Raw genomic sequence first — 27,319 nt, forward strand, 5'->3', positions numbered from 1 at the left:
GATTCACATCATCGGCACAGGCCAACAGCTGATGTGTTACATTTAATTTCAGTCCCACCTGGTTTCCTTGGACCTTTCTAATGGCATAATCTAAAACAAAGTTGAAAAGGAGTGGCGATAAAGCATCTCCTTGCTTTAGACCATTCTGGATAGGAAATTTATCAGACAAATGTTTACCTATATGGACTTTACTATTCGTTTTGTTTAAACACATTTAATCAACCTAACTGGTGTCATGGGTATCCCAAACTCTATCAGAATATTGTACAATACTTCCCTCCTAACTGAATCATAGGCTTTCTTGAAGTCTATGAATAGCTGATGTACTGTCTCATCGTACTCCCATTTTTTCTCCAATATCTGATGAATGCAAAAGATCTGATCTGTAGTTGATCTGTTACGTTGAAACCCACACTGATGATCCCCAATAATTTCATCTATATGTGTACTTAACCTTGAAAGAAGAATATTGGACAAAATTTTATATGAAGTTGATAGCAGTGATATCCCCCCATAAATACTACAGTCAGTTTTATCACCCTTCTTGTGGACTGGTACAATAATAGACTCCTTCCACTGATCAGGCATTTTTTCCTTACGCCAAATAGAAATAATTAGAGTGTGGACCTTACAGAATAATATTTCGCCTCCTGCTTGAACAAGTTCTGCCGGAATTTGATCACTACCTGGCGATTTATGCTGTTTCAATTTTGCAATAGCACTTTCAACCTCAAAAGGGCTAGGATCAGGTTATTAACAGCTCAGCTGTACTGATTTCTGTCTGCCTAACATCACTGACCCTATGTACATTCAATAATTGAGAGAAGTGGTTCCTCCACCTATTCAAAATGTTGTGGGAATCTGCAAGCAGATCACCATTCTCATCCTTCACTAAGTTACTGCTAGGCCGGTAACCCTTGTTAAAGTCATTTATTCCTCTATACAGGTCTCTAATATTCTTGTTCTTACTGTTCATTGCAAGCTCATCAATTTTGTCTTTCAGATATTCCCTCTTTTTGTTCCTGAAATGCCTGCTGGTTTCACGTCTTATATTGTTTAGATTATCCCCATTTAACTTGCTTGGATCCTTTAACCACTGCAATTTGGCCTGCTTTCTTTGATCTAATAATTTTGAGCATCCTTCATTTAACAATGGCTTATGTGCTTCTTTGGTTCATAATAACCTAGACTCTCTTTCGCAGACATTTTTATATTCTCTCTAATAGTTTCCCAAGCTTTATTAACATCCACCTCAGTTTCCAAGTTTTCCAAAGCAGCAAACCTATTTGAGATTTCAACAGAATACTGCTCTTTACCGTCTACCTCATTTAATTTCTTGAGATTGAACCTCTCCATAGGAACTGTGTGTGTTGTTTGTTTGCTCACTGCCAGTCTTTCCCTAACCTTTGCCACCACCAGGTAGTGGTCAGTATCACAATTTGCTGCTCTCAATGATCGGACATCAAGTATACTTGAGTGCCATCTCCTATCTATCAAAATATGGTCTATCTGATTGTGTATCTTCCCATCAGATGTCCATTTGAAATCAATTTCAACCCGTTTTATCCATGATTTCAGTGAATCTCCAGGACCTACTTATTTATAAAATATATTAGAAAATGTATTCACTGCTAAGGCAAATAAAAACACCACCTTCAAGTAGTGGATTTGCATTGAAAGATCTGAATTACTGATCACTGTATAGTGAATTGATGAAAAACTGTTAGTTCTACTTCAGCATTCATTCAGTGCAACATAGCAAGCTGTATTCATCAAAGAACTGAAATGTGCTTCCAAATCATAATTGCCTTTCTTTGCTACAGATGTTTCTGCATATAATACATTCTTTCATTTTCATTTCTCCCAGCTTTAAAGTATGTAAATATAAGTTCAATGCTAAATTTAGATCTTGCAGCTCATTATCAGTAACAATAATATATATATAAAATTAGACTTTGTCAAAATCTATGAAACCGCACTTATATTTAAGAAAAAAACTTGCATTAGGGAGGCACAAACATAGCACTTAGTTAACTTCTTTCGCTCTGCTAGGAAGTGTAACTACTGACTGAGCACACTGTTACAAATTCCAACAAATATCTGCAAATGCAACTATAAATTAGTGCAAATAACATGACACGTTCTGTTCCAGCATTGCTGCAGGTGCAGGCGCATAACTGTGCAACAGTTTTCCATATCTACTGATTGCAATGTTTACGATTTCAAAAACAAATCGCCAACTTTAGCTGTTATATCACTCACTGGCACTCCAAAAATAAATGTTTGTAAACTGTTTTTCTCCGAAGATATTACAGAAGGTCGCAACGTATAAAATTTAACAGAAAAGAACCCACACATTAAAAACTACCCTTAAAATGAGTGCAGCTGCTCACCCTCATTATACAGTAATTTCAGTAGTTTCCGAATCCACACAAGAGTACTCTTTCCAATAAATTACTTTCTTTAAGACTCTTTACTCTAATTTCATTTGACAACACTTGTATGTCCTTTAGATTCTGGCTTGGTACCGGGATCCACTTTCAACTAAACAATTTTGAACGTTCCTTATGTGTGAGATCACAACTACAACTGCAGATTTACGGTAATTTTATTACACTGTACCTTAAAAACTAGTGCAATGAATCTCATCTAGTGACTAACAAAGTTACTGGATGCTTATCTGACATGAATCATTTTCCTAATTTCTAAAATTCAAGATTTCACATAGTTCAAGCACCGGTTAAAATACTGTGCGATATTATCACAATGTAATTCTAACACCGGGGAAAATAACATAAGTAGGCAACATAATAAACATCTGTAAATACCGCTTCAGTGCCTAGTTAACATTATGAAAAAAACGCTTACTTAGGTTTACTCCAGATTTCCCTCGGAGCACAGCAAACCCAATTTGTATATCAAAACCTTTTCCACATGCGTGTAAACACTACACGATCAGTTACAGTTCACTGAAAGTAAAATATGCAAATTAAAGACTAACACAAATTAACGTCTAAACACCTTCCACTATAACTAAAACTATCGCAAACAAACATAAGATAACATTCGTCAGTACAGAACGCCATTTTATGTTGCTGCAATATCAAAGATACAAGTATATTGAGTTGATCCGTGGACAGCAGAAATCAGAACCACGGACGACATTACTGCGCACACAAATTCTTTATTTTCCTCTTCTTCTTTTCCATTTGGCAATCATGATGATCATGATAGTCACGACTTCATGCACTCCAGTTGTCAAACATCTGAGATTTTGAATTTTTTAAACTGGGCAGATTGCCAAATACCCGCACTGAATTAAAGCTATACGCATACATACAGTTAACGAAACATTTAGTTATAAATGTGAATAAAGGAGGCTCTGGCCACAAGGAGACTTGCGGCTTAAAAAGCATTAAGACATCAACTTGTGAGCCCATCGATAACAGCGCCAAATATGAAAGCCACTCAGATAAATTCAGTGCTCTTGGACCTTATCTAAAACTACCATCAAATGTGCATAAACAACGGAACATGTCCATGGAACATATTGCGTTGGTAAAACTGACTCTTTGGAGTTTTTCTTGAGAAGATGCCTTTCGCTAAGGTACTTATTAATTTCCCAACAGCTTATGGAACCCTAAGCTTCATTTTCATGTTCACAAAAGCCCGCTACTCCAGATGAAACCAGTCCATACTACACCATTCGATTTCTTTAAGATCCACCTTAATATTATTCTTCAACCTACATCTAGATTATTCTTGTCTCTTTCTTCCAGGGTTCCCACCAAAATCTTACATGCATTCCTTTTCACTCCATGTGTGCTAAATGCCATGTCCATCTCATACTTGTTCACTAGAGCATTCGAATTTTATTCTGAGAAGAGAACAAGTTATGAAGCTCCTTATTATTCAGTTTTCTCCAGCATCACACCATTTCATCCTTCTGTCCAGATATTCTCCTCAACACCTCCTCAGATACCTACAGTCTATGTTCTTCCCTAAGGGTCAGAAGCTATGTTTCACATGCACAAAAAACTACAGGCAAAATTATAGTTTTGTGTATTTTATTTTTGAATGTTATAGACAGCAGACGAGAGGACAACAAGTTCTGAACTGAATGGTAGCAAGCACTACCCAAATTCCCGTACAGCCTTCAGATTCTGTATATGATTCCATTCATTCTGGCGAAACGCTATGTCGAAGGTAGCGCACTTCCTCCTGGAACAACTCAGGATTCAAATTAGGGTGGGCCACTCAGACCCTCTGAAACATCTTCTTCGGGGTATTAACCCACTCCTAGAATGCTGCCTTCTTCTTGACGACCAAGTGCAGAGCAACATTCCAGTGGTCATTCATATGGCCCAGGATACAGAACCACTTGTCGCCAGTGAGCTTATCCAAGGTATCGCCTGTCTTTATTAGCATTGAACTAACCTTCTTGGTAGTGTCATTCAGCCTTCAGAAGTCCAAGCCGAAGAGTAGGTTTCCGCTTCTCTTCATAAAATTCACAACGGATAAAGACTGAGTACCTTTTGGCTTCTCGATTTACTCTCATATTTTCATATCATTCCACTTTAGTTTGTGTAGCTATCGAGGTTCTACCATGGGACTAATGGATTACTCAGCCATCTCTTCGACTTGAATTCATACTGGACTTTAATGACCAACTCTTAAAGCACACGCCACCAATTTGATTTGACCGTTGCTCATTTCCACATCATTTTTCTCTGCTAGTCGCCACTGTGTTTTGGCAGGCTCTCAACTTACTCAACTGCTACAAAATTGGCTCTAATGCTGCATTCATCATCGATCCCACACTATTTAACCTACTTCTGACACCAGGGCTAAAGACTTGATATGTAGAAGAATTCTTGCCTCACTGTCAGCACCAATTTATTCTCCTGAGATGAGTTATATGTTCACTCATTAATTCACAGAGAACATTCTGGTCACAGCACTCGCCTACTTCCTCCGAATGTAGCTCTATTACTCTGTATTGCTCTGGACTCCACTCAACTTCCTTGTACCACACAGAACTGAAAATTACTCACTAATAACTAATTATCTGTCCCTAATTCTGATTCCCTTGCTTGCCACCTACTCCTTTTAAAGCCATGTCATCCGCAGGGAATGTTCAAGAATGTTCGCTGGTTCCTACTTAACTGATTGGTTTTTGTAGTAGTCCAGAAGAGGTTCTCGATATTTCAGAAAGATTGGAGTAGCTCACAGACTAGGCAACAAGATTCTATCGCACTCCGTTCTGGCGACAATAATTTATATTCCTCAAGATGATCCCATGGAATTGTCAATCCATATATCAGAAGAGACATTACTGAAAACTGAAGAACTTCATCGCCATATCATATGACCCTTTTCTCAGGCATTTAATGGCCTAAGTGTCTTGCAACACAGATGTTGCTTTCTTTTACGGGATTTTTGTAGGATTTTGTCACATTTATAGGAATCTAGATCTTAATGCCTTCATGTCTACCATTAATATTATCTTTGTGCTACTCCTTCCTGCCATGCCTGAATATAATAATTTCAATATAGAAATATATTCCTGTAACGTCATTTCTTCCACTCAGTGCATTAAATCGTGGACTAAGTTGCTCTGTGTAGGTGTATATTTCTGTTGCCCAGTCTTTCTTCAGTTCAAGACACCCTGTTGAACCCACAAGTGTACTTATTTTGTACCATGCATTAATATTCTTATTTATCGTTGGTTTATATACTCATGACACTTGTAAAGAAAAATATCAAAATATAAGTTAGATTTAGTGGGAGTAGAAGGTCACCGAACCAGAAGGCTAATATGTATTTCTATGAAAAGAGGAATGAGAATCATGAATTAGGTATAGTTTTTTCATGCATATGAGAGTCATATCAGCAGTTAAGAGGGTAGAATTTCTTAGTGAAAGGATGTCGCATATAATACTAAAAGGTCGCTGGTGTGATATCACTGTTCTGAATGTTCATGTCCCAACAGAGGATAAAATTAATGACGTAAAGGACAGGTTCTATGAAGAACTAGAACATGTATTCATTAAAATCTGTTAGGATATTTGAATACCAAAGTAGGTGGGGAAGACATTTTTAAACTAACAATTGGGAATGACAGTTTGCACAAAAGTAGTAATGATAATGGAATTAGAGTATTAAACTTTGCTTGTACCAGTTCTCACGGTCTCTTCGCTTGCAGATTTCTTTTCTTTCTTTCTACCCCGAAGATGGAGGCGATACGTTCCTCCAAAACGTCAGTTAACACCACATCTACATGGTGCCACATCCCAGAAAACTGCTTTCTTCTTAATAGAAACTTGTTTTATAATTTATACCCTGATAAATAAAATGCACATTTTTAAGACACAAACTTCTTCCTTCCAAAAAATGAAAGAATATAACTCAATTTATAGTTCAAACTCAAAACTTCTGCTAAATAAAATTAACATACCTCTAACATACACTCTTTGTTATAATCTGTTTCTCAAATATGGATTTTGACAGAAGCACACGACACTTTCATTCTGCAAACAATATGTGAAGGATTTGTAATGAAGGGTGGAAAAGATAAATAACTTAGAGCATTTTCAGACTTTTATTTTCTTCACTATAAAGTTTTCTCTATTATGACCAGGACAAATTTCATGTATTTAGTGACAATGTCAGCTGCTCAAACTATATAGCATCAAAACAGTGGAAATAATTTTATGTACCATTTGTTGTATGCAAATTTTTTACACAGGAATATTGCTCTAACTGGACTGGCATGGCCTGTCAGTTGGTTCCTATCAAAATTAACTTAAAAACAATCATCCTTTAAATGCACGACAACTCAGTAATATAAACTAAAACACTTCTTCCTCCTCAGCTGTATTTTCATGCTGAAGTTCAGTGAAACATATAGTAAAATGCACCACCTAAATATAACAACATATTACCTTTCTGCAATTAAAAACCATGCAGAACAGCATGACTTAATATTACAGACTCATCCCACAAAACTCACCTATCATATATAATATTTTATGTCTGTCTTCAGGTAGATAGCATCTATACAATCACTCATATACAAGTTCTGTGGTTTATGTTGATTCGCAGTGTATTCAATATGTGACCACTGCTTCAGTCTACCAGTTACATGATTCTCATATGCAATACAGACCACTAAAGAAAGGAGTCTTAACTTTAAAGACGAGCTTTGAGCAACAACTTCCATGTTACAATGAATTTGCGAAGGAATTGACCAAACATGTAAAGACATGAAGATCCATCTTCTTGAACCCTCAATCTGCCCCTTCTGAGACTGTCATACATTCTCTGGGCCTGCTTACAGAGCATACCTTGAAGAACCTCAATCAGTTGACTAATTTGTAGTTTGTGTATAAATATTAATTGCTTTTACGTCCTCTTATTGAAAAACTGGGCTAAAGCATCCTGACTCTGATCTCTATTTCTCACTGATTTTGCAAGCCACACACTGTTTCTGCTCATTTGTCCCCAAAATGCACTAGAAGCTGAATGCTTAAACTGGTTTATATGTTCTTTTTCTCAAGGTGAGCATTTTATGTTGCATATGCAATACATAATAAGCTTATAAGAAAGGCTTTCCATATTTGCATACTAAAATTTGATCAAATGGAAGTATCCAGGTTGTAATTACTGAGAATGTGTATAATGTTTCATTACTTTTTACATATGATCATCTGCAGCTGCTAAATTTCAGAAAAGGTTAAGTCTTGTTACATAAAAATACTATACTTGTCTATTTTGACAAATGGATCTGAAAATTCTATTAAGAGAAATATAAGTAGATTATATGCTGGGAAATTCTTGAGTAGCTGCAGAATTGGCGGCTCCTCCAGAAGGGCTCAGCTCCGTGAGTGAGTGAGTGAGTGGGTNAAACAAGCAGACAGTAGGATATTTAGATGAGATCTGAAAGAAGAAAGAAGTACTACTACAAGCTGGTTAAATTAAAGATACAAGGGTATGAAGAACATGGAGAACATCAGGATTCCTGTGAGGGCATAAAAAATGTTAAATTGCTACAAACAAGCAGCACAGATCAAATGTCTGGAAATATATTAACTTTCTGAATTTGCAAGGATTATGTTCCTGTAAACTCGCATGAATGTGGAATTTGCTGAAGTTGAGACCATAATTCAGTTGAGAAAATCTGATTAGGCGCATGATATTAAAAAGAATGGCGTGAAATTGTGTGTGTATATATATACACATATAAGAACACAGACACAAATTAATACATAATAATATAATACTATGCATCTATTAGTAATACTAAAAATATTACAATATGATGATGAAGTCACTGAAGAAAGCCAGCGAACTGGGGCAGGCTGAGACAGTACGTTTTGGGATGAAAAAAAGTGATCATCATTTGTTTTGCTGTTTCCTGCTGCTAAATATCATGGTAGGGGCAAGATGCAGATCCAATATTCATCTTAAATTTCAGGTCTGAGTCTCTGACACTGAAGTAAGAGGGTGGCACGTGACCATATGGCTCTGTACTAAGCTTTCATACTGCAGCAGTAAACCCTCAGACTTGCAAAGCCAAGCCGGCATGAATGTAGAATAGGCACTCATTAGATACATCATGAATGTGGAGGGCTTACTGTATGCAAAAGAGAGTAGCAAAAGGGGTGACATAAGCAGAGCACTTATGGAGGCTGTCATAAGACGACTTACCCCTGATGGAAATGACAATACATTTAGGCCATTTAAAAACTATGTATTACATAAAATGTTAATTTTTCTTTCAACCACATATTTAATAAGGTACAGTTAAGAAATCAACTCCAGTAAAGAATACTGTTGATTAACAATTTTGAAAATTACATCTTTTTATTACTTTCATTCTATATAAAATTACATTCATACATGTTGTCAGAGCAAAGCCATTTCAAAGGACTGGCACACATTGCAAACTTATCTTGGGTGCTTTGAGCAGAAGCTATATATCAGAGAGCTGCATGTAAGGTTCATACGATTAATACACAGCAGGAACCTTAGGGATGAGAATGGGCTCAAGCCATAGAATTCAATGAACTTATCGGGAATTGAAACAGCAATCTTCCAGCTTGTAGCACAGTGTCCCTTATTTTTCTCTGTTAAGTAGCACTCAAAATATGTGCTGTGTAGTGACATTACATCGACATCAAAGATCATGTCATTTGTCTAATTTCATTAAGATACAGATACATCTGCTACTTAGAATATAAAACATGGATGGGACCCATATGCTTGAAACACTATATTGAACAATCCATGGCTTATGTTATACCAAATGTATGCATCACTGCTGTATCTGATGCACAGATAGTACAGGGGTGTGTTCCTTTATACTGATAACAAGGCATATCAGCTGCTTATGATCAGCATAATGTTGTGGTGCAAGCAACAAATATGTTGTCTGCATATGAAACAGAAGTATGATATAGATATTTACAACATGACTTGCTAGACCCTGCTGTTCTAAAATGAAATCACAAAAACATGTTATTTTTTTTATTAGAACAAAGGAAAATAAATATGGCCAAACTGTTATCACAGAGATGAGTGATAATTCATGAATAGTGACATACATACAGTGTCACATATAGAGCATTCAAAGTCGAGATTCGTGGTCTCAGATTCAGCTAGAATATTTTATGAATGACCAGTTGTTAAAAAACATTATCCGTGTTCTAATGATGTTCGCACATTCACTGCTGGTTCTAGAAGATAAACATGTTCATTCATATGGTGAACAGATTAATCTGAGAATGCAGATGGAAATTCTTGGGAAACTCAGCAGTCACCTCTAAGGAAGAAAGTAAAACAGCTTTCATTATTGAGTGCAAACATAAAAATTATATTTTAGAAGAATATAAGAGAGTTATTATTACCTTCTGTAACTGATAGGATAAATATGAAAACCATATATGCTAGTGTACAGAGTGGCAAAGCAAAACAGACCTATAATATTGATGCCACATTTTAATTGCAAACGAAATATGGAATCAGTATTGGCAAATGCATTAATTCACAATGTTTGAACATATTTTGGCCCATTTGCAGAAAAATCTATTCAGAAACGTGAGCTACAAAATGTATGCTGGTTACATAATTACGATGCAAGGTCAACTGTATGTTTTAACGTGTTTACGATGTGAAGTCAAATCTGCAGCTAGACTCAATGATTATTTCTATAGATTTAGTAGAGTTCTGCTTAATAACAGCTGAAAATGTGTTCAACAATTCAAATGAATGTTTTAATTTAGAGTTTTACTTAATAACAGCTGAAGATTTGTCCAACAATTCAAACGGACATTTTAATTGCAGGTTTTGATAAGGGATATTTAGCTGCTATATAGTATATTGAGTCACATTACACACATTCATGGCATATATTGTTTGATTTTATTTAAAATTATTCAAATATGAAAAAGAAGATTGGTGTAAGCCCCCTGTTAACAAATTGGCAGCACACACCTCAGCAGACCTGAACTTAATATGGTTTGCTTAACACCCAGGATTGCAGGTAAATACTTCCTCAATGCTCAAGATTCAGGCAGCTGACTGAATTCACCATAAGATGAGAACAAATCTGTTTGCAGTGTACTTATCAAGTTCTGTGGCCAATTTATGCCAAGCCCCAGAGATTCATGTCAGAGCAAAACTGTCCTGCAAGACAGTCATATCAAGAGGCAGACATAGGCAACTCTGAGTGCTGTAAGAAACTAATAAACAACAATTATAAGTTGTCAGCGTATAATAAGAACCAATTTATGCCAAGCCCCAGAGATTCATGTCAGAGCAAAACTGTCCTGCAAGACAGTCATATCAAGAGGCAGACATAGGCAACTCTGAGTGCTGTAAGAAGCTAATAAACATCAATTATAAGTTGTCAGTGTATAATAAGCACTTTATAGGGCCAGGATGGGATCAACTGATCCTGATCTGGGCTATGTAAATTTCTAAGACTTTTGCTCACAAACACTCCAACCCTGAAGACTAACAATATACTTATTAATGACTAATACTGGGAAAACTTGGTATGCTCTGCAGCAGGTACACAGTACCTACACCTGTTTCTTTGCCACCTGTTGCTGCCACGTCATACATCGTTCGATCCAAATGGGTACACGTCCATTAAGGAATCCGGCCAAGACCTTAAAATCACCTTTGTAAGATTTCTTATCAGACAGTTCAAGGATGACTCGAGTTGGTTCCTTTTTTGGTCGAAAAATGCAACGAAATGTAACAACTGGGTCACACGTGGAAGCTTGCTCTTTAAATTTCTTAAATAAAAAATCAGATATTATTTTCTCTTTCATGATAGTCACCATGTTCGCAGGAAGTTCCACTTTCTTGGGCACATGTTTACGTCCTGTCCATGTTTTGCAGTAACCAGAACAATGAATTTCTGTCACCCCCCCACAATCGAGCACATTCTCACCTATGTCTGACTGTCCTTCCAACTTCTGTATCTTACTGTTATGTTCAAATTCTTCAATCTGAACTTCAAATTTCATGATATCTTCAAATATTTCTATGAGGAATTTCAGAACTGACTTATACAATCCCTTTCTTAGTTCGTCTTCTGTGCTAGCAGAGCTTTCGTCTTGTGGTGAATCTAAGTTCTGTGGAAACTTACAGGTGAGGTACTTTTCAAGTGGTATTGTGATGTGACACAAGGGCAACTCAACAGGCTTGGTACTTTCATCAAACAATTTTTTCAGGAACGTTGGCCCTGCTGAATCTGTCGATGACAGTTCTTCATCACATGCCTTAGCAGCAGCCTCACAATATTTCTTGAAGTTCTCTAGAACTTTTGAAGACACTCCTGAAGTAACGTTATGTCTCAATTCAAATGCATCCTGAACACACATATCACAGTCCACCCTGAGTCCCACAGAATCTGAACCACAGGTAGACATATATTCTTTGTAATGTTTCATGGCTTCTGGTAATTCTTCTGGTGTGTGAAATACTGATTTTGGTACAGATGTGCCCACTAATGGGCATATTACATTCATCTGATAATCAAAGGTAGAAAAAAATTTGAAGAATCCACACAGCATTTCTGGTACAGACATTCTGTTACTGTTTTGTGGTGAAATATTTGTATTAATACTGCATTCCCAGCCATCAATGATAACTTTATTGTCCACACCTTCCTGTAATGTGGCAACAGGTGGGATAATTGGAACTTCTAACTGTTGTACATAGAACAATGCAATCATTATTAATGCATAGTTGCTGAGCTTGCATTGCCCAGAGAGATCATTCTTTTTAGCCCAATATTTTATTACAATTAAGAATGGTTTTAACCGTGGATCCAAGGATAAATAAAACTTAATCAGAGCACTGTTGTTAACACCAAGTGCATTCTTAAATGATAAGTCACAATTAATGTTTGTAGGTTTGTGAATAAACTTCACAATTGGAGTTTTAGCTTTTGGAATTGCAAAGACTTTGCTGAATAAATATGGCTTACGAAACAATTTTTTTGCATGGTTTACCACATTGTTCAGTGATTCTGGAACAGGTAAACTCACACTTCCTCCTTCCAGTTGGGTAGCTGCAACATCATCTGCAAAGAAAAAGAAAAGGTCACTTTATGTGACTTATGTCACTTAGCTGCAGCTAAGAAGAGAACACACATCACAAGACACAGTTTACACAGAAAATAAGAAAAACAACCCCGTAGTGAACGAACCACATACAAGTTTTAATTAAGACAAATAAGATGAATTATCTTAACAAGCTTTAGCGAGTGTAAATTTATCAAAGTTGACAAACACGGACTTTTTAAATGGTTGGTGAAAACATATGAAGGCAGGCAATGCAATAGATTGACGTAGTTGGGACACCTGATGATGGCACTGTGTTGCTGAAACATGTTGTGAAGTGACAAGTGAAGTTGTATGCACTACAAGACGGCCACTGTATACATATAATGCATGAAAATCAGTGCAATGGGACACTAAAATATAACATTATAACTTCTCCCATTCCTTCCCAATTCTCTCTGTTAATACACATGGTCAATCCAGTCCATTTTTTATGTTACTGCGGTGTGTTTACAAAGAATGGTTATTGCTGAGTTTGAGAAGTGTACATGAAACATGTCTTCATTTTGCTATATACCCCAATCCTGGTGCCATGAAAGCAACAGTCTATCCTTAAAGTCTGGCTTACCATAGATAACACTCAAACATGTTCTCAAAACCCTGAGAAATCTACTTACTTAGGTCCATGAAGACATCCAAGTCACTCCATTTAAAAGCAAGGCCTGTTACAGCAGAACCAAATGGATATGCCTTGCAGCCAGGAAAAGCAACAGAAAATGTGGATTCCAAGTGCCTACAAACCATTCCATATTTGCTATAGTCTGAGAGATGAATTTCATTTAATAATGCTGCAAACTGGACCTCAAAATTATCTTCACATAATGAAAGTGCAGTAGTTATTTTCACATGATCAAACTCTTCACTTGTTGCCTTCTGAGGACATGGACCTGTGTGAGGAATGATTCCAATATATTCAACAAAATGCACTACAACCTTGTAACAGGAGCATTAATACAACACTCAAATTGTACACACTGCTCAGGGATCTAATTACAAAACAGTATGGTTGACACTGATTATTTTCATTATTAAACTCATAATTTGAGAGTTCCAACAGACTGAGCTGAAGGTATGCCTTTCAGGCAAAATAGCTGGACAATATCATCCATTACTTCAGCATACATTTTATCTTCTGAAATGTAATGCCATGTAGTCCAGTCAAAGTCCACTAACACACTGAAGTAATGTACTGCCTCCATTTCAAGCTCAAAGAGCATGGACTTCTATTAAAATACACAGCGTTACATCCCTCAAAACAGTCACCACTATGAGAATCCCAAATACAACATCCTTTTTATTCACTGTTAACTTCAACAACATACTTCTCATCTACTGTTAAGAGAGAAGTTATGTTCTCACAGTTCTCACAAGGCATTTGCATCTCCTTGTTTTGTGCTCAGCCTCTACTGTCCAGCAGCTAAGTATTCATAATCACCAAAAGACTCATATACACAAAATTGATATACCCATTGTTTTCTTTTACAGGCATGAAACTGAATGAATAAAGGTTGAGGGTATTTCAGAACAATATTCTGGGAATATCTGGCCCTATGAAAAAGTTAGTAATAGGACAACAAAGAAAGGCAGCTACCCAGCTGTTTTGTAAACATTAAACAACACTTCCAAGAAAGACCTTCTCTCCCCAAAATAAGAATAATAAAGTGTAAAAAATCAGACATTTTACTTATTTATGCCATCTTTTGTCCCATGTGAAGGCAGGTTAGAATACCTCTGCCATAGCTCTGCGAGTCTTAATGGTGACAAAGAGTGAGCCTAGTGCATGAAGTATAACTGGACCAACCTATCACTGGGGGACATAATTACAGAGACCACATCATCCAGACCGGCTCTGGGGTCCACCCAACCTCCTACCCAATGAGTATGGGGCATGAAGCTGACCACTCACCTCCAACTAGTGCCAAGGTCAACACAGTGTGGATCTATACAACCACTCCCCCTTATGCCTTCATGGCATAGTGCTTAATTAGTTAAGCAGAGGGACAACTTCACCTTTGTTTTTACAGTAGTAAACCAGTCTCTAACCATCAGTTTGCATAGATAAACCTGTACCATCAACTCGAATGGTTTACTGGTTAAGGACAGGATTAGAAATACAATACCCAGCCTAACACGGATTGGTTTCTTCATACATAAAAATGTCAATGGTTTGTATATTGGTACTCACAAACATTCAAGACGAAACCCTTAGTTGGATATACATAATTAGATAAATAAGTAGGCCTACTGAAATATATGATTGACATTCCCACTGCAAACCTCCAGGCATACAAATCTTGAATTTAGTATCTTATTTAGATAAAGCAAGTTCATAATCCATCAATAAAACTCAATTTAGCTCATGCACTAGCATAATGAACAGGTGCACAGTTGGTCAAAAGACTGAATCCTAGTAGAGTCAAATATGTTACAGATTCTTGTTGTTGTTGCTATCATCATCATCATCATTATATCTAATTTTTGTATCAAACTGATAGCAACAACATGGGCAAGTGCTCATATCTATAACTATGACCTGAGTCTGACAGATGGGTACAGTGAAGGTGACTTCTCCAGGCAACATTAGACCACTGACCATTTAAACAGAGCTGCAAAGCCATATACTAAGCCTATCATATGAGACAAGACGTTAAAGATACAATTATCACATCTCATAGAGTTAATCCAAATAAATAAAAAAGATTGGAAATACAGTCAACTCTCAATTATCTGGGGGCGGATTAACCAGTTTGCGGCTTAACCGGGGCTACTGAGGCTTTTTTGAGGCTTACATGTTGTTTAATATTCATTCACTTTTGTTTCACATGGTGAGTTGTAACACTATTTTCGCACTAGTGTGAACCGAGCTCTGCATTCTTTGGTCCTGTTATGCTAACACGATGTTCTAGGGTAGGGGTGAAAGAATGCAAGGATTTGTGGAAAGTTTCAAGAACAGATACATCGCCCCAGTTAGTTTCTTTGTATCAATCTTCAAGTGCGTTAGCAAAATGTCAGGGTGTAAAAGGAAGCGTGTTGTGTTAAGTATTCAACAGAAAAAGGAAAATGCCGCGAAAAAGTAAACGACAATATTACATTTTTTTAAGTGTTAAGTGTGAATATTCGTAAAAAGTGTTGGATGTTGTTGAAGACTGTGATTGAAATAACTAATTCATACTTCAGTGTAATGTAAAAAAAGTATTAAATAGGCCATGAGATGACATAAAAATGAGGTTGAATAAATTTAAACACAGGTAGGCCTATAGCATTATGAAGGTACAGTATTACAGTACTACTTTCAATACAATTTGTCTTAACCGGGTTTTCGATTAATCGTGATTTCCATCCCCATCATTATCCCGGATAATCGATTGTTGAGTGTACATTATTTTAATTTACTGAGTTGTGCAATTTGCAATATCACATCATCATCACACCATTTTACCTTGATTCAGTGGGGCACGTATTTCCCGCTGTTTTACATGCAGAACGTGTCCTCTGTAATATAACTCTTTGGATAAGCACATCTGAGCAGATTGTCTAAAACACAGTAAAACCATGTCAACAGCGATAATCAAACACAGATATATTCCACCTAACAGTAAAGTCAGTATAAACTGTTCTTTTTAGCACAAACCTCTCAGAGAACTGAACAATAGCAAATTTGCTCTGACGATCATATGTGAGCTTCCTGATTTGTCCAAATTGTCTAAAAAAGGCCTTTAAGTGTTCCTGATTCACAGGACCACGAAAACCTGTAATAAAGAGTATTATATTTTTAATTCCTAACATCCAGTGACAAATGAAAACTGTCATATTTAAACAGAATGCAATATAATTAATTAATTCATTCATTCATTCGTGAATGTGACGCATTATCTTACATCCATCACCGCGACAACCGCTACAATAGGAACGGACATTTCCACGACAACGAATACGTGGAAATTGTGGAGTTCCCGCAGCGACAAATCGTAGCAACGAATTGTCGTTGAGTAACAACGGATGAGATGAGACATGTTACTGGTGTAATCTATAAGGAGCGTTCCCAAGAAAACGGATTGCTGAACACGTGAGCTCGAACCTTGGTGAGGGGTGTCCTCTATTTAGTCCACGTGTGCCTTATATAAAGGGCCTGGCCTCGAACAGAAGATTAGAGTATTGAGTACTGAGTATTGAGCCAGAGACAGTTGAGATCCAACCATGATCGAGGATAGTCGAGATGTCACGTTGAAGTATTTGGCCAGAAGTCAAGTGATACTGCAAGTGTTAATAATTGTAAGGTGTGTAAGTGTGAGTGTCCAATAAAGATTCACTAAATCTGAGACCCGCATGAAGTTATTTGTCGCATGACATACCCAACATGTGACAATATTATAAGAAAACATTTTGAAGAAGAAGAAACAGAAATTTGAAGTACTGTTTAATGTTTTCCTAATTCAAAACTCACTCTTTCACGGGGCTGACTGCAGGTTGAATCAAGTTTTCATTCTTAGCCTGAACAGATGCCCTTGAAGTATGACTAATCTCATGTAGCTGTACAGCTTCTACTACAATTGCATTCCAAACAGTTTCCGAGGTAGTTATTTCATTGTACATTTCCATAACTGTTGATAAGAAACAGATATTACGTACTGTTTCTAACACCGGTATTTATTATTCAAGTGACAGATTTACTACAGTTTACCTAGTATAATAAATTTTCAAAAATTCCACCGTGAACATCGATGCACTTTGCAACTCATGTGAAGACATGGAGTGATGCTCGTCTATACATTGTACTGTACAATGAGATAGCTCTATCTTGGAAACTGTTTGGAATAGGATAGACATACATATACACTCTTTTGCTTTGAATGACTGATACTATGACCTTACCTCCTGGGATGACCTGAATATATATGTAGTATATTTTGTGGCTGCCGGTCACTGTAGCTGAGCAGTCTAAGGCATGTACTGTCTTCGCTCACTTGGAAACCAGGATCGTGGGTTCGAAACCCACTCAGGGCATGGATGTTTAGTTTGTGTGTGTGCGTTTTTCTGTGTTTGTGAACAGGTAGAGGCCTTGTGACAAGCTGATCACACGCCCAAGGAGTCCTACTGAATGTGTGAGATCTAGAAAAACCGAAGTGAAGGGAGAAGTTCGTTGAGGCCGTAGTGCCAAGGGGAAAAAAAATATTTTGTGGCTTCTTTAAACGAGAATTTCCAAAGAACAAAGTGTTTGTAACAAGTCTTGCTTCAAGTTGGAAAAAATACTTTCTGAAACATATTACATACCACAGATTTCAAAAACACAACCATACAAGTGATCTTCAAGACTGAAAGTTGGATGCAGTTCCATACAAAACAAAGAACACTACATGGGCAACTATAAGAACAGATGAAAGTGCTGAAAGGGTTTGAGAGTTAATTACTCAATGTTTATAAATCAGTCAGCTTTCAAAGCAAACTCCTAGCAACTACTCATACATAGCATTTTTTCTGTTGCAATGCTTCCCATGTTTTCAGTGCCACATTTCTAATACTTCCCATGTGCACCAACTTTGCACTGTTTAAGAACTGATGTTTCCATATCGTGTTACTTTCAGACACTTACATCAGTTGTTGCATTCTGTTTGGAGAATACAGATAAAAATTATTAGACCTTCTTAACAACTTGCTCAAGATTCATATATTTCTCATTACTTATTTGTCTTAACAAGCTTAAATTTAATCTGTCTGCAACAGGTTGCCCATCAATTATGATTCTGATTTATTTAATGTATCAGTTCACTGTCTGCATCAACAAAACGATACCAGTCATCTGCATAAACCCCAAACTGTAGTCACTTGTCTCAATTGTCCACAGCATGCACTAATTGTGCATGGAAGGCTAAGGTGTGAGGATGTTTGTCTCTTTAAGTCCCATGTGTGTTTCCTGTAGAACATTACCTAGCCTGTCAGGCTGACTTTCTGCATGAATTTCCTGAGTTCACTGTGCCAGATAAACCAAAATATTTCTTTTATAAAATCAGAATTGTATCATCACTGGGTTCTTCAAATTTTTTCATGACCCTGTATTTCCAAATAAGATTCAGGATTCAAGCATCAGTCTCCCTGGTTCAGCGGTAGCAAACTTGTTGGGCATATGGATATTCAACCAATGGCTACCGTGTCACTACAGAATACAGCGAGGTATGCCTTGACCTACAGCCGCGGGAAGTTCAACCACTTATTGGCACATGAACCCCAGAGATGGGAGCAGATGAAGAGACCAAAATGTTGGTATTTTATTAATCCCCATCTGGCCTATAGCCCAAGAAAATTTCAGTGAATTATGTGGCCATGTTAAGATACCAGTCATATAATGCTATTTGTGTACATGTACATAAAAGAAACAAAGTAAAATACTGAACAAACCCTTAACATATATTCCTCTATCTTCTGCATCTCTCTTTTGCTGCAGCAACAAAACTCCTCTTTGGTGTTTCTTACCCTGGAGATGTGATTCCCAACACACATTTGGCATATCAACTTTACAAATTTCACACTTCAAAGGATTCTCCATTGTTGTTATTTCTAGTTCTTAGACTGCAACAATGAAACAAACATTGTTACCGTTGGCAAGGAATAGGAGTAAATTCTTAAGTTAGAGCAGTATTACTGTGGGATTTTATGCCTCAACAAAGCTAAGACTTTCATACCTTTGGGCTTTTGAAGAAAGTACTCAGGGGATGCCAATTTGAGCCAGATGCTGTGTTAGATCCTTGGAATTTATAAGACTAGTAGGTTTTATATGGGATTGTAGTGTAACATTAGTTAGCAAGTGTAGCAACAGGACATGAGATGTTTGCTGCAGACAGGATGGAAGAAAGGAGGAGAGATCCTGTACCTAGGTCCTCTCTCTCTTTCTCGTCCATAAGTTGTAAGGTTTAAATGACAAATCAGTGTCTTCACTTGACAGAAACTAACTTTAAATACTTGTCATCTAGTGTGCAGTAAAGCATTTCAAACAGAATTCTGTTACCCATACATGAATTAATTCAATGCTCTCTCAGATAACAACATAGCTGGGTGAATTGAGATATAACAGCCGAAGAGCAGTGAAGTACTGAAAATTTCTGCACAAAATGCAATGCATGTTAAAAAGTCACAAAAATGAAAATAAGGACTACATATAGCAGAATAAATCATCTATGTGCAATCATATGATTTGCAGATGAAACGCAGAACTTTCAGAAGCTCTTAATTATTGATTGCAGCTTCAAATAATAATTTAAATGTTGCAACCATCTACAAAATTTCAGTTCCATAACCACAATAAAAACAGGTGAAGCAGATATACAGTTACTAGATTCATGGAAGCTTCTACAAAAACCCCATATTGCAAAAAAGGTTTACTTTTATTCCTCACTAAATGACAAAGTCTATCATTTATATGGATTAACATTTAACCCATCATTTGTTTTTAGAAGGTATCTTGTACACTGTTTCATAAATCTTGGATAAGCTATCCATGTAACAGGCCATGGAGGCCCATAGGGTTGAGATGATGAGGATCCTACATTTTCTAGACAATCGGCTCACAGATGGCAGTAAGGTAAGCCTTACCCATCACCTGCCCTTTACTGGGGGGGAAGATTCCTGGTACTCATTTCTGTTAGAGGCTGAGTCGCCCCCTGGGCCATAGTGCAGCTGGAAGGATTAGATCAACTGATAAAAATCCAAATCAATGGGACTCAAACCCACGACCTTCCGGTTTGTAGCATAGTGCCTCAACCAACTATGGTACCGCATGCCCCAAAAACCTGGATAAGACACATCATAAATGAATCTATGTGAATTCTCTATGCAGTCCAGTTCACATGTGTTGCATATTCAAAATTTTTGTATAACAGGGAATTTTATGCCTGTTACGTTACTTGCATTGACTGAATAACATCTGAAACACAGTACACAAAATGAAGTAGATGTTTACACCTAGATTCTAAAGGGTTCTGACAACAGTGCATAACAACCAGGATTAGAAGGTTTTCAGAATTTGCCCATTGTCTTCTATTCTAAAAAAACACAACTAGATGTCTCCCACCCATCACTTCAGGATGGAAACAGATCCATTTCCAAACACTGTATTCTTCTGTTTTTTTTTTTTTTTTAGATATAAGATGATGGACAAAATCCAAAAACCCAGAAATACTGTGTAGATGTTTATAGTTTTAGCAATTATAAGACAAACATTTCTTTTTGATAGAAAGAATAAGACTTAATGAGTGTACATTGCAAGTGTTTCTTTCTTAACAACATCTACCAACTGTAGAGATTATTTCGTATTAGCTGAGAAATGATGAGACAATTTTGGACCATGAATTGGGCATCTTGTGAAAAAATAAAGTTATTCTTTCTTACTTTCAAGGCACGACTGCACCATGTTTTAGTGGGATTTATGACCAACAAGTACATGGAAAATGTAATTAGGCTGTACACACTGTCAACCATCAGACATTTACATAATGCAAAATTTCAAAATACTTACCAGTACTGTCTTCCAAGAATATCACAATGTTTCTCAAACAACTATGCAAGTATGACTTTTCCTGCAAATCAAGACAAAACATACGTGAATCTAATGCTGTACGTATACAGTGAGTTTATTGTGAGCACAGTTGCTATCTGTTGTACCTTTCAGGTGGGAGCACTGAATTTTCCTTCTGTGATGTCAGACCTTCTGAGATTCAGACTGCAAGCTGAACCATAACCTACAGCCTAAACACATTACAAATAAAACCAAGTGTGTGTTTCCAGAGAAAATATTTCACTAGACTACTAGTATTATTCTAATTCAGCAAAAAATTATGGTAAAATCTGAGCACAAGAAAGCCTCATGCAGGTCTGCAATAAACAGATTAGCTAGCCAAGTATGAGACAACTGGGTCCACAGTAAACATCAACAAAAGCGGCCTCCGTAGTCTAGGGGAAACGTTCCCACCTCATGACTCAAGGTACGCGGGTTGAAACCCGGTGGAGGTCGTGGAATTTTTAAGGGCAGAAAATATTCAGGGAACAAGTCCTCCGGGAGGGACTTTAAGCCGTGGGTCCCGTGTCGTAGATTTAAGGCACGTAAAAGAACCTCATGTCTCTAGGAGACCTCTGAGCTAAATTAGGCAAATTTTCCCGCCCAAGTAGTTTCCAATGCCTCTGGTAGATGGGGAAAGTATTAGGTACCACTGCCAGATGAGGACCGACCTCGCTCACAGAAAGGGACTAATTATCAGATACCATTGCCAGTAGAGGGCCAACCTCGCTGGCAGCAAGGGGCTGATAACAGCACCAGTACCGGTAGGGTATGGCGACAGTAGAAATTAAAGGGGGATGCACAATGGACCAATAACTGGTCTATGTTCATGGGGAAACCCACCTCCTCCAACAGTGAATGAATGAATGAATGAAACATCAACAAGAGCCAACTCACAAATTCACAAAACTAAGTCAAATCTGTGCATAAACTGATGATGTAATAATTACCAGAACAAAAAATGAATTGCAGAGAGTATATCTGACTTCAGAAAAGGAAGCAATCAGCTTGGTCTTTTTACAAACATACCAAAAACAAAGTAAATGCACTTTAATAAACTAAACATGCATATATAAGAGAGAGGAAGTTCTGTATTGGAGACAAAGAATTTGAAATGGTACAGAAATTTAAATATCTAGGTGCACTAACAGATGAGAAAAATAATATAACACACACCACACAAGAAAGAATACAACCTGGCAATAAGGCATATTATACCAACCTACAGTTACTAAACAGGAATATGAAAATGAAAATACATAAAACATTAATACGTCCTGTAGTAACATATAAAAATGAGACACGGGTGCTAAAGAAAGAGGATGAAAATAATTTAAGAAGATCTGAAAGAAAAATTAGTATGAAAATATATGGGCCAATGAAACAAGAAGAGCAGTGGAGAATTAGAACAATGAAGAAAGAAGATATCGTTAGATTTATAAAGGCAAGAAGAATCAACTGGCTTGGACACATAGGAGGAATGGATGTTAACAGAATGCCAGGGAAAATCTTGTATGAGAAGATCTACACTAAAAGAGTAAGAGGCAGACCAAAACTGAGCTGGTTTGATGATGTCAGAGAAGACTTTAGGATACTGAAAGATAAAGATTGGAGATCCACTGCGATGGACAGAGATGCTTGGAGACTGTTGGTGCAGGAGGCCAAGGCCCACAAAGGGCTGTAGAGTCAGTTGGTAGTGGTAGAAACTCACGCACACAAGAAACCTTATTCTCAAAATATTACAAATGAAATCAGGTTACGGCAGATGTTGGAAATGCTTCTATTGTTCTGCACACGTTATTGACACCCCATGAACAGTTTACAGTCACACATCACATTCGTCTTGAGAAATGGAGAACATTTCATTTCTGATATTTTCTTTCAGTTCTACAATTGTGCGATGGTTTGATACATAAACTTTTCTCCTGCACAGTAGAAAAACTCAAACTCAAAAACTCAAAAAAGGAGACACTCAAATAATTCACATATTGATAAGAACCCAATCTTTGTCACAATTCTGAACACAATCCCCTAACACAACACCTAACAAAATATTAGCCATCCATCTTTCATCCAGTTGAAACACAGCTAACATGAACTACACTATAATACAAAATACTTAACAGCCAGTCCATTAGAGACCATAAATTTGATATACCACATGCTTATATTCTTTACCATTTCCTTTTACAGTTTCAAAACATGTCTTTGAACGAAGGTACCCCTCTGCTAACAGTTCAACTACCACATAGCATCTACATGTTGGAGCTGCTATCTAAAATGAACAAGAAAATTATTGAGACTGCATGAACATCCAAAATCACACAAATGTTGGATTTCTGGATCTTGCTGCAGTGACTATAAAATGTAAAGTTTTGTTCTTATAATACCAGGTAGTATGAAGAAAGCCCAACGTTTCAGAGGAATATTTAACTTCCATCTTCAGTATCAAAGATTATGCCAACCATGCAAACAGCAGAAACATGCAGCAAGCTTACTCTTCAACCCTAAAGATGGAAAAACTGACTTGTCTAATTGTACATAATGTAATAGTTATGGATGTTAAATCAATCAATCAATCAATCAATCCTCTGATTTCTCAGATTTTCTCCAAAATACAAGGCATTACAACCCTGAAGACCATACTCTTCATTTCTGAAAAGCTTCAGTGTAGTGTCATGAATACTTTAAGCCCTCACAGTTCTTCTGTTTTCAGACTTTCATAATGTTTAATGATATGGAACTATTTTCCTTTTGTATGTTTAACTTCTACATACAGATGAACAAGAAATCAACTTACATAATATCAGTACCTCATACTTTGCTACAACAACCTACAACTATTAAATCATTTTCTCTATTTTCAATTTTTAATTGCTGCCTAATGACCATGAACTGCGTAGCACTCCCAGTGCACTGTAAATTCAGTCATGGATCCAGGAACAGTGTTAATTGATCTTTTGTAGTAATGACTTCGGACCTTGGAACCTGTGCATTGACCTCCCACTGAATTATGGCTCGTTATAATTGAAATATGTAGTGGAAAGTAAAAGCTACTGAGATATAGATACCATAATAATCTGCGTGATGGATGTATAACTGTACACCGTATTAAACTATGTACAGTACAAAATATTCTACTGAGTATAACCTTTCAGTCTTGTCTCACTAATACAAATCAGTACCAAATCTGGACTAATCTTCCACTCATTCAGTACACACTAGTCAGCTTTACTGTAGATATTTCTGTTTTGGGAGCTGGCTCAATGTTGTAAAGATCTGAATACATCTGAATTTGGTTCATTTCACAGACGTCTGACATAATACTCTCACGTTATGCTTGCCATCCAAAACTTGTAAATACAGACAAAAACAAGACTGTTAAATCTGTTGCTTACTTGTAGATGCCTCTATAACTTTTAAGAAGTATTTTGGCTTAATATAGCCATTGCCATCTCCTGGGCTTAATATAACATTATTGACAGATCTATAGAATGGAATTCCATCTGAAACACAAACAATTCCGCTGTTATTCAGAAATTATCAGTGCGAACATCTGCCTCCAAATTACACCTTTTTAACTTTCATCATACTACTTCCTGTTCATAACATTACAGCCTTATTTAGGATTAAATCTTTCATTCACTTTCTGTGTATAAGCGTTTCTTTTGTTAACATCATGTCTTATTTTTGTGCTTAATTTAACAATGCTGTCTGAACCTCAGACAATGTAAGGTCAAGTGGCAGGTCAATTAGAGAATAAAGAACAAGAAATGACTTGGGAGGAAGTGTAATAGCGTTGACGCACAATTTGTCTCGGGTGCTAATGGTGAACCCAACACTCATCACCTGTGACAATTCGGGCTAGCATATCGTGTCCATTGTGGTAGTGACTGAGATGCTGTAATACCAGACCCTTTCTTTCCATTTTGTGTTGTGGAGTGAGCATGCGCAGCACCCATCATGCACAGACTTTGTGAAAACTTAACCTGTAGGTAGGTTACGAGGTAGGCCATGCCGTGTGAACACGCCTGGTTACAAGAGCAGCCCAAAGAATTTTATGCTGCTGTTTTTCAGGGACTTGTGAAACAAGGGGACAAGTGCCTCATTGTACAGGGAGATTATGTTGAGAAATAAAAGCATTTTTCAAATCAGTACTCTTACTTGTTTCAGTTCTATATCCATTTGTAACTTACTTATTGACTTACCCTCATATATATAGAAACTTCACATATGTCAGGATGCAATAATGTGACGATAGTCCTCATTGTGCTAATTGCTAAATATTTACCTATTAAAGCCCTTTCAGCATCAATGTAGATGTACAACTGACATGATGAACGCATGCCACTGATAACCTGTGAACCACCCGCTTCACCAGGACTGAAATGAATATGGAGCCTGTTCATTCGGCTCAGACCCTCTGTCTTAATTTTTGTCCAATTTTTAAAGTAAGTTCCATGAATAACAGTTGGAATTTCAGATGCACAAAAAATAGGAATTAAATCAGTATCCTGAACAATCTGAAAAGAATAATACACAGAAAGTCAGTTCCCATTTTTGTTAGCGGTTGTTTCTGTTTTATAAACTATGAGATTTCAGGCCTGACAGAAAACATTAACATTTAAATTCATGCAGAGTTTTACTAGCCGCTTCATATGGATGTAAAACCAGACTCATTTTTACCAAATGCATTCTTGTAAACTATGACAATCTGAAAATAACAAAAATCTTAACTTGCAATCAAATATATGTACAGAAGTTACTTAGAAACTGTAAGAGTAATTACATCAAGATGTGAAGGGCATACAGTTCAAATAGAGGAAATAAGTAAGTCACACAAAATTTTGGGGAAGGAAACCTCTCTCTGGGGTAGCAGTCACTTGGAAGACAAGAAGCAGAAGAGGGAATAATATTAATGTGGTTTTGGGGAAACAGGTTTTGAGGATAGAAAGTGGCTCAAGTGGACAAGGATTTTGCCAAATGGCTCTAACATCGAAGCAATGAACTTTCACACTCAATCATTCCATGTCATATCACCACAAACGAGACTATAATATTGTGACGTGCTGAGCTATGGATGACGCCCCTCCCCCCCGCCAGCCGTGATGCGCCGAGCGAAGCCGAAGCGAGCCGATGTTAGCCGAGTCCTAGCATCCTGGTCGCTAGGCAACGCAAGTCAACAGCGGTGACGTCACCAAGTAGTAACAGCGGTTACCTCCGCTAGCGTTACATAGCAACACAGCGCCATGCAAAGGGTGCCTATTACGTGGCCGTTTTCCCGTATTGTCCGATCGAGGCTACATACGGAACAGCGAAGGCTATTCACAGTCAGTTGTACTGAGTTGTACTGAGTCAGTCAGTGAGTCCTGGAGCCACCGCCGAGTTAGCCAGCAACTAGTCAGTTGTATTCTGGCATTTGGAGTGTACTAATTGTGATACTGCAGATAGCAGTAATTGTACAACTGTCAATTGTGTGATTGTAAGTGCGAGTGTGAAATAAAATTCGCTACATCGAATACCTCGTGAATTTATTTGTCGCGATATACGCCCGATACGCGACAATATTATCACGATCTTATGGATTTACTACAGATGGGGTTTCGATTTGAAATCAGATTTATTGCACACTACACTTCACAAATCACTATCACACACAGACAAGTGTTCTCAGTCTGTTACAGTCTCCACTAGCCATTTATTGGTAGCGGCTTCCAATGGCGGACGTTTCCCTTGCTCTGAGATCCCGATCCACCACCATGCCTGAGCTACCAGTGTTTAACAGCAACGGCTCACAACTGAACTGCTGCAGTCCTCTAACTGACAGCTCATCATATAACTCACTTCAATCCACTGCACTCAACTGTATTGCATTCACTAACTGAACCAAACTAGATCGGTCCAGTCATATAGCCTCAGAGCCTCTTCTCTTAAATATACGAAGGGGTTCTCACAGGGATCTTCTGGAAAAAGAGATAGAGAACGATTGAAACTAAATATGAACCAGTTATGATGGGTGAGAGGACTATTCACAGGACACTGTCACCTGAAAGGACACTTTTATAAACTGTGTCTAACTTATATCCCATCTGAGTAAGGTGCCTGAACAAAATGAAACAGCCTCACACATCCTATC

General features: G+C 37.3%; 1 protein-coding gene and 1 long non-coding RNA gene across 3 annotated transcripts in view; both read right to left on the reverse strand.

Annotated features, from left to right (window-relative positions):
* Nucleotides 1-8,487: 8,487 nt before the first annotated feature.
* LOC111864930 (speckle targeted PIP5K1A-regulated poly(A) polymerase) lies at nt 8,488-21,208 on the reverse strand. Of its 2 annotated transcripts, none has more exons than XM_023852560.2 (6): nt 21,145-21,208; nt 19,107-19,202; nt 16,270-16,387; nt 16,078-16,172; nt 13,256-13,525; nt 8,488-12,598 (listed from the first exon to the last, which is right to left on the reverse strand). In XM_023852560.2, exons 2-6 carry the CDS (start codon nt 19,177-19,179, stop codon nt 11,085-11,087), a joined length of 2,070 nt encoding a protein of 689 aa, XP_023708328.1. In that variant the 5' UTR covers nt 19,180-19,202; nt 21,145-21,208; the 3' UTR covers nt 8,488-11,084. The 2 variants fall into 2 exon arrangements, with proteins under 2 accessions (XP_023708328.1, XP_023708327.1); XM_023852559.2 differs by having other exon boundaries at nt 19,032-19,202.
* Nucleotides 21,209-25,622: 4,414 nt separating this feature from the next.
* Nucleotides 25,623-27,319, reverse strand: part of LOC111864933 — a 117,262-nt gene continuing 115,565 nt past the window's right edge. Inside the window, exon 4 of the long non-coding RNA XR_002842873.2 lies at nt 25,623-25,706. This is a non-coding gene — a long non-coding RNA (uncharacterized LOC111864933). The remainder of the gene's footprint in view (nt 25,707-27,319) is intronic.

The sequence above is a fragment of the Cryptotermes secundus genome, unplaced genomic scaffold, assembly GCF_002891405.2.
Source record: "Cryptotermes secundus unplaced genomic scaffold, Csec_1.0 scaffold62, whole genome shotgun sequence".
NCBI classification, from domain to species: domain Eukaryota; kingdom Metazoa; phylum Arthropoda; class Insecta; order Blattodea; family Kalotermitidae; genus Cryptotermes; species Cryptotermes secundus.

Coding starts and splice junctions, on each gene's coding strand:
- LOC111864930 (XM_023852559.2), bottom strand. CDS start 19,179: ATGGAGAATCCTTTGAAGTGTGAAATTTGTAAAGTTGATATGCCAAAT. Junction 16,388..19,031: donor TAGAGGAATATATGTTAAGG/GTTTGTTCAGTA, acceptor TCTTTATTACAG/GTTTTCGTGGTCCTGTGAAT. Junction 12,599..13,255: donor GGATGTCTTCATGGACCTAA/GTAAGTAGATTT, acceptor TTTTCTTTGCAG/ATGATGTTGCAGCTACCCAA.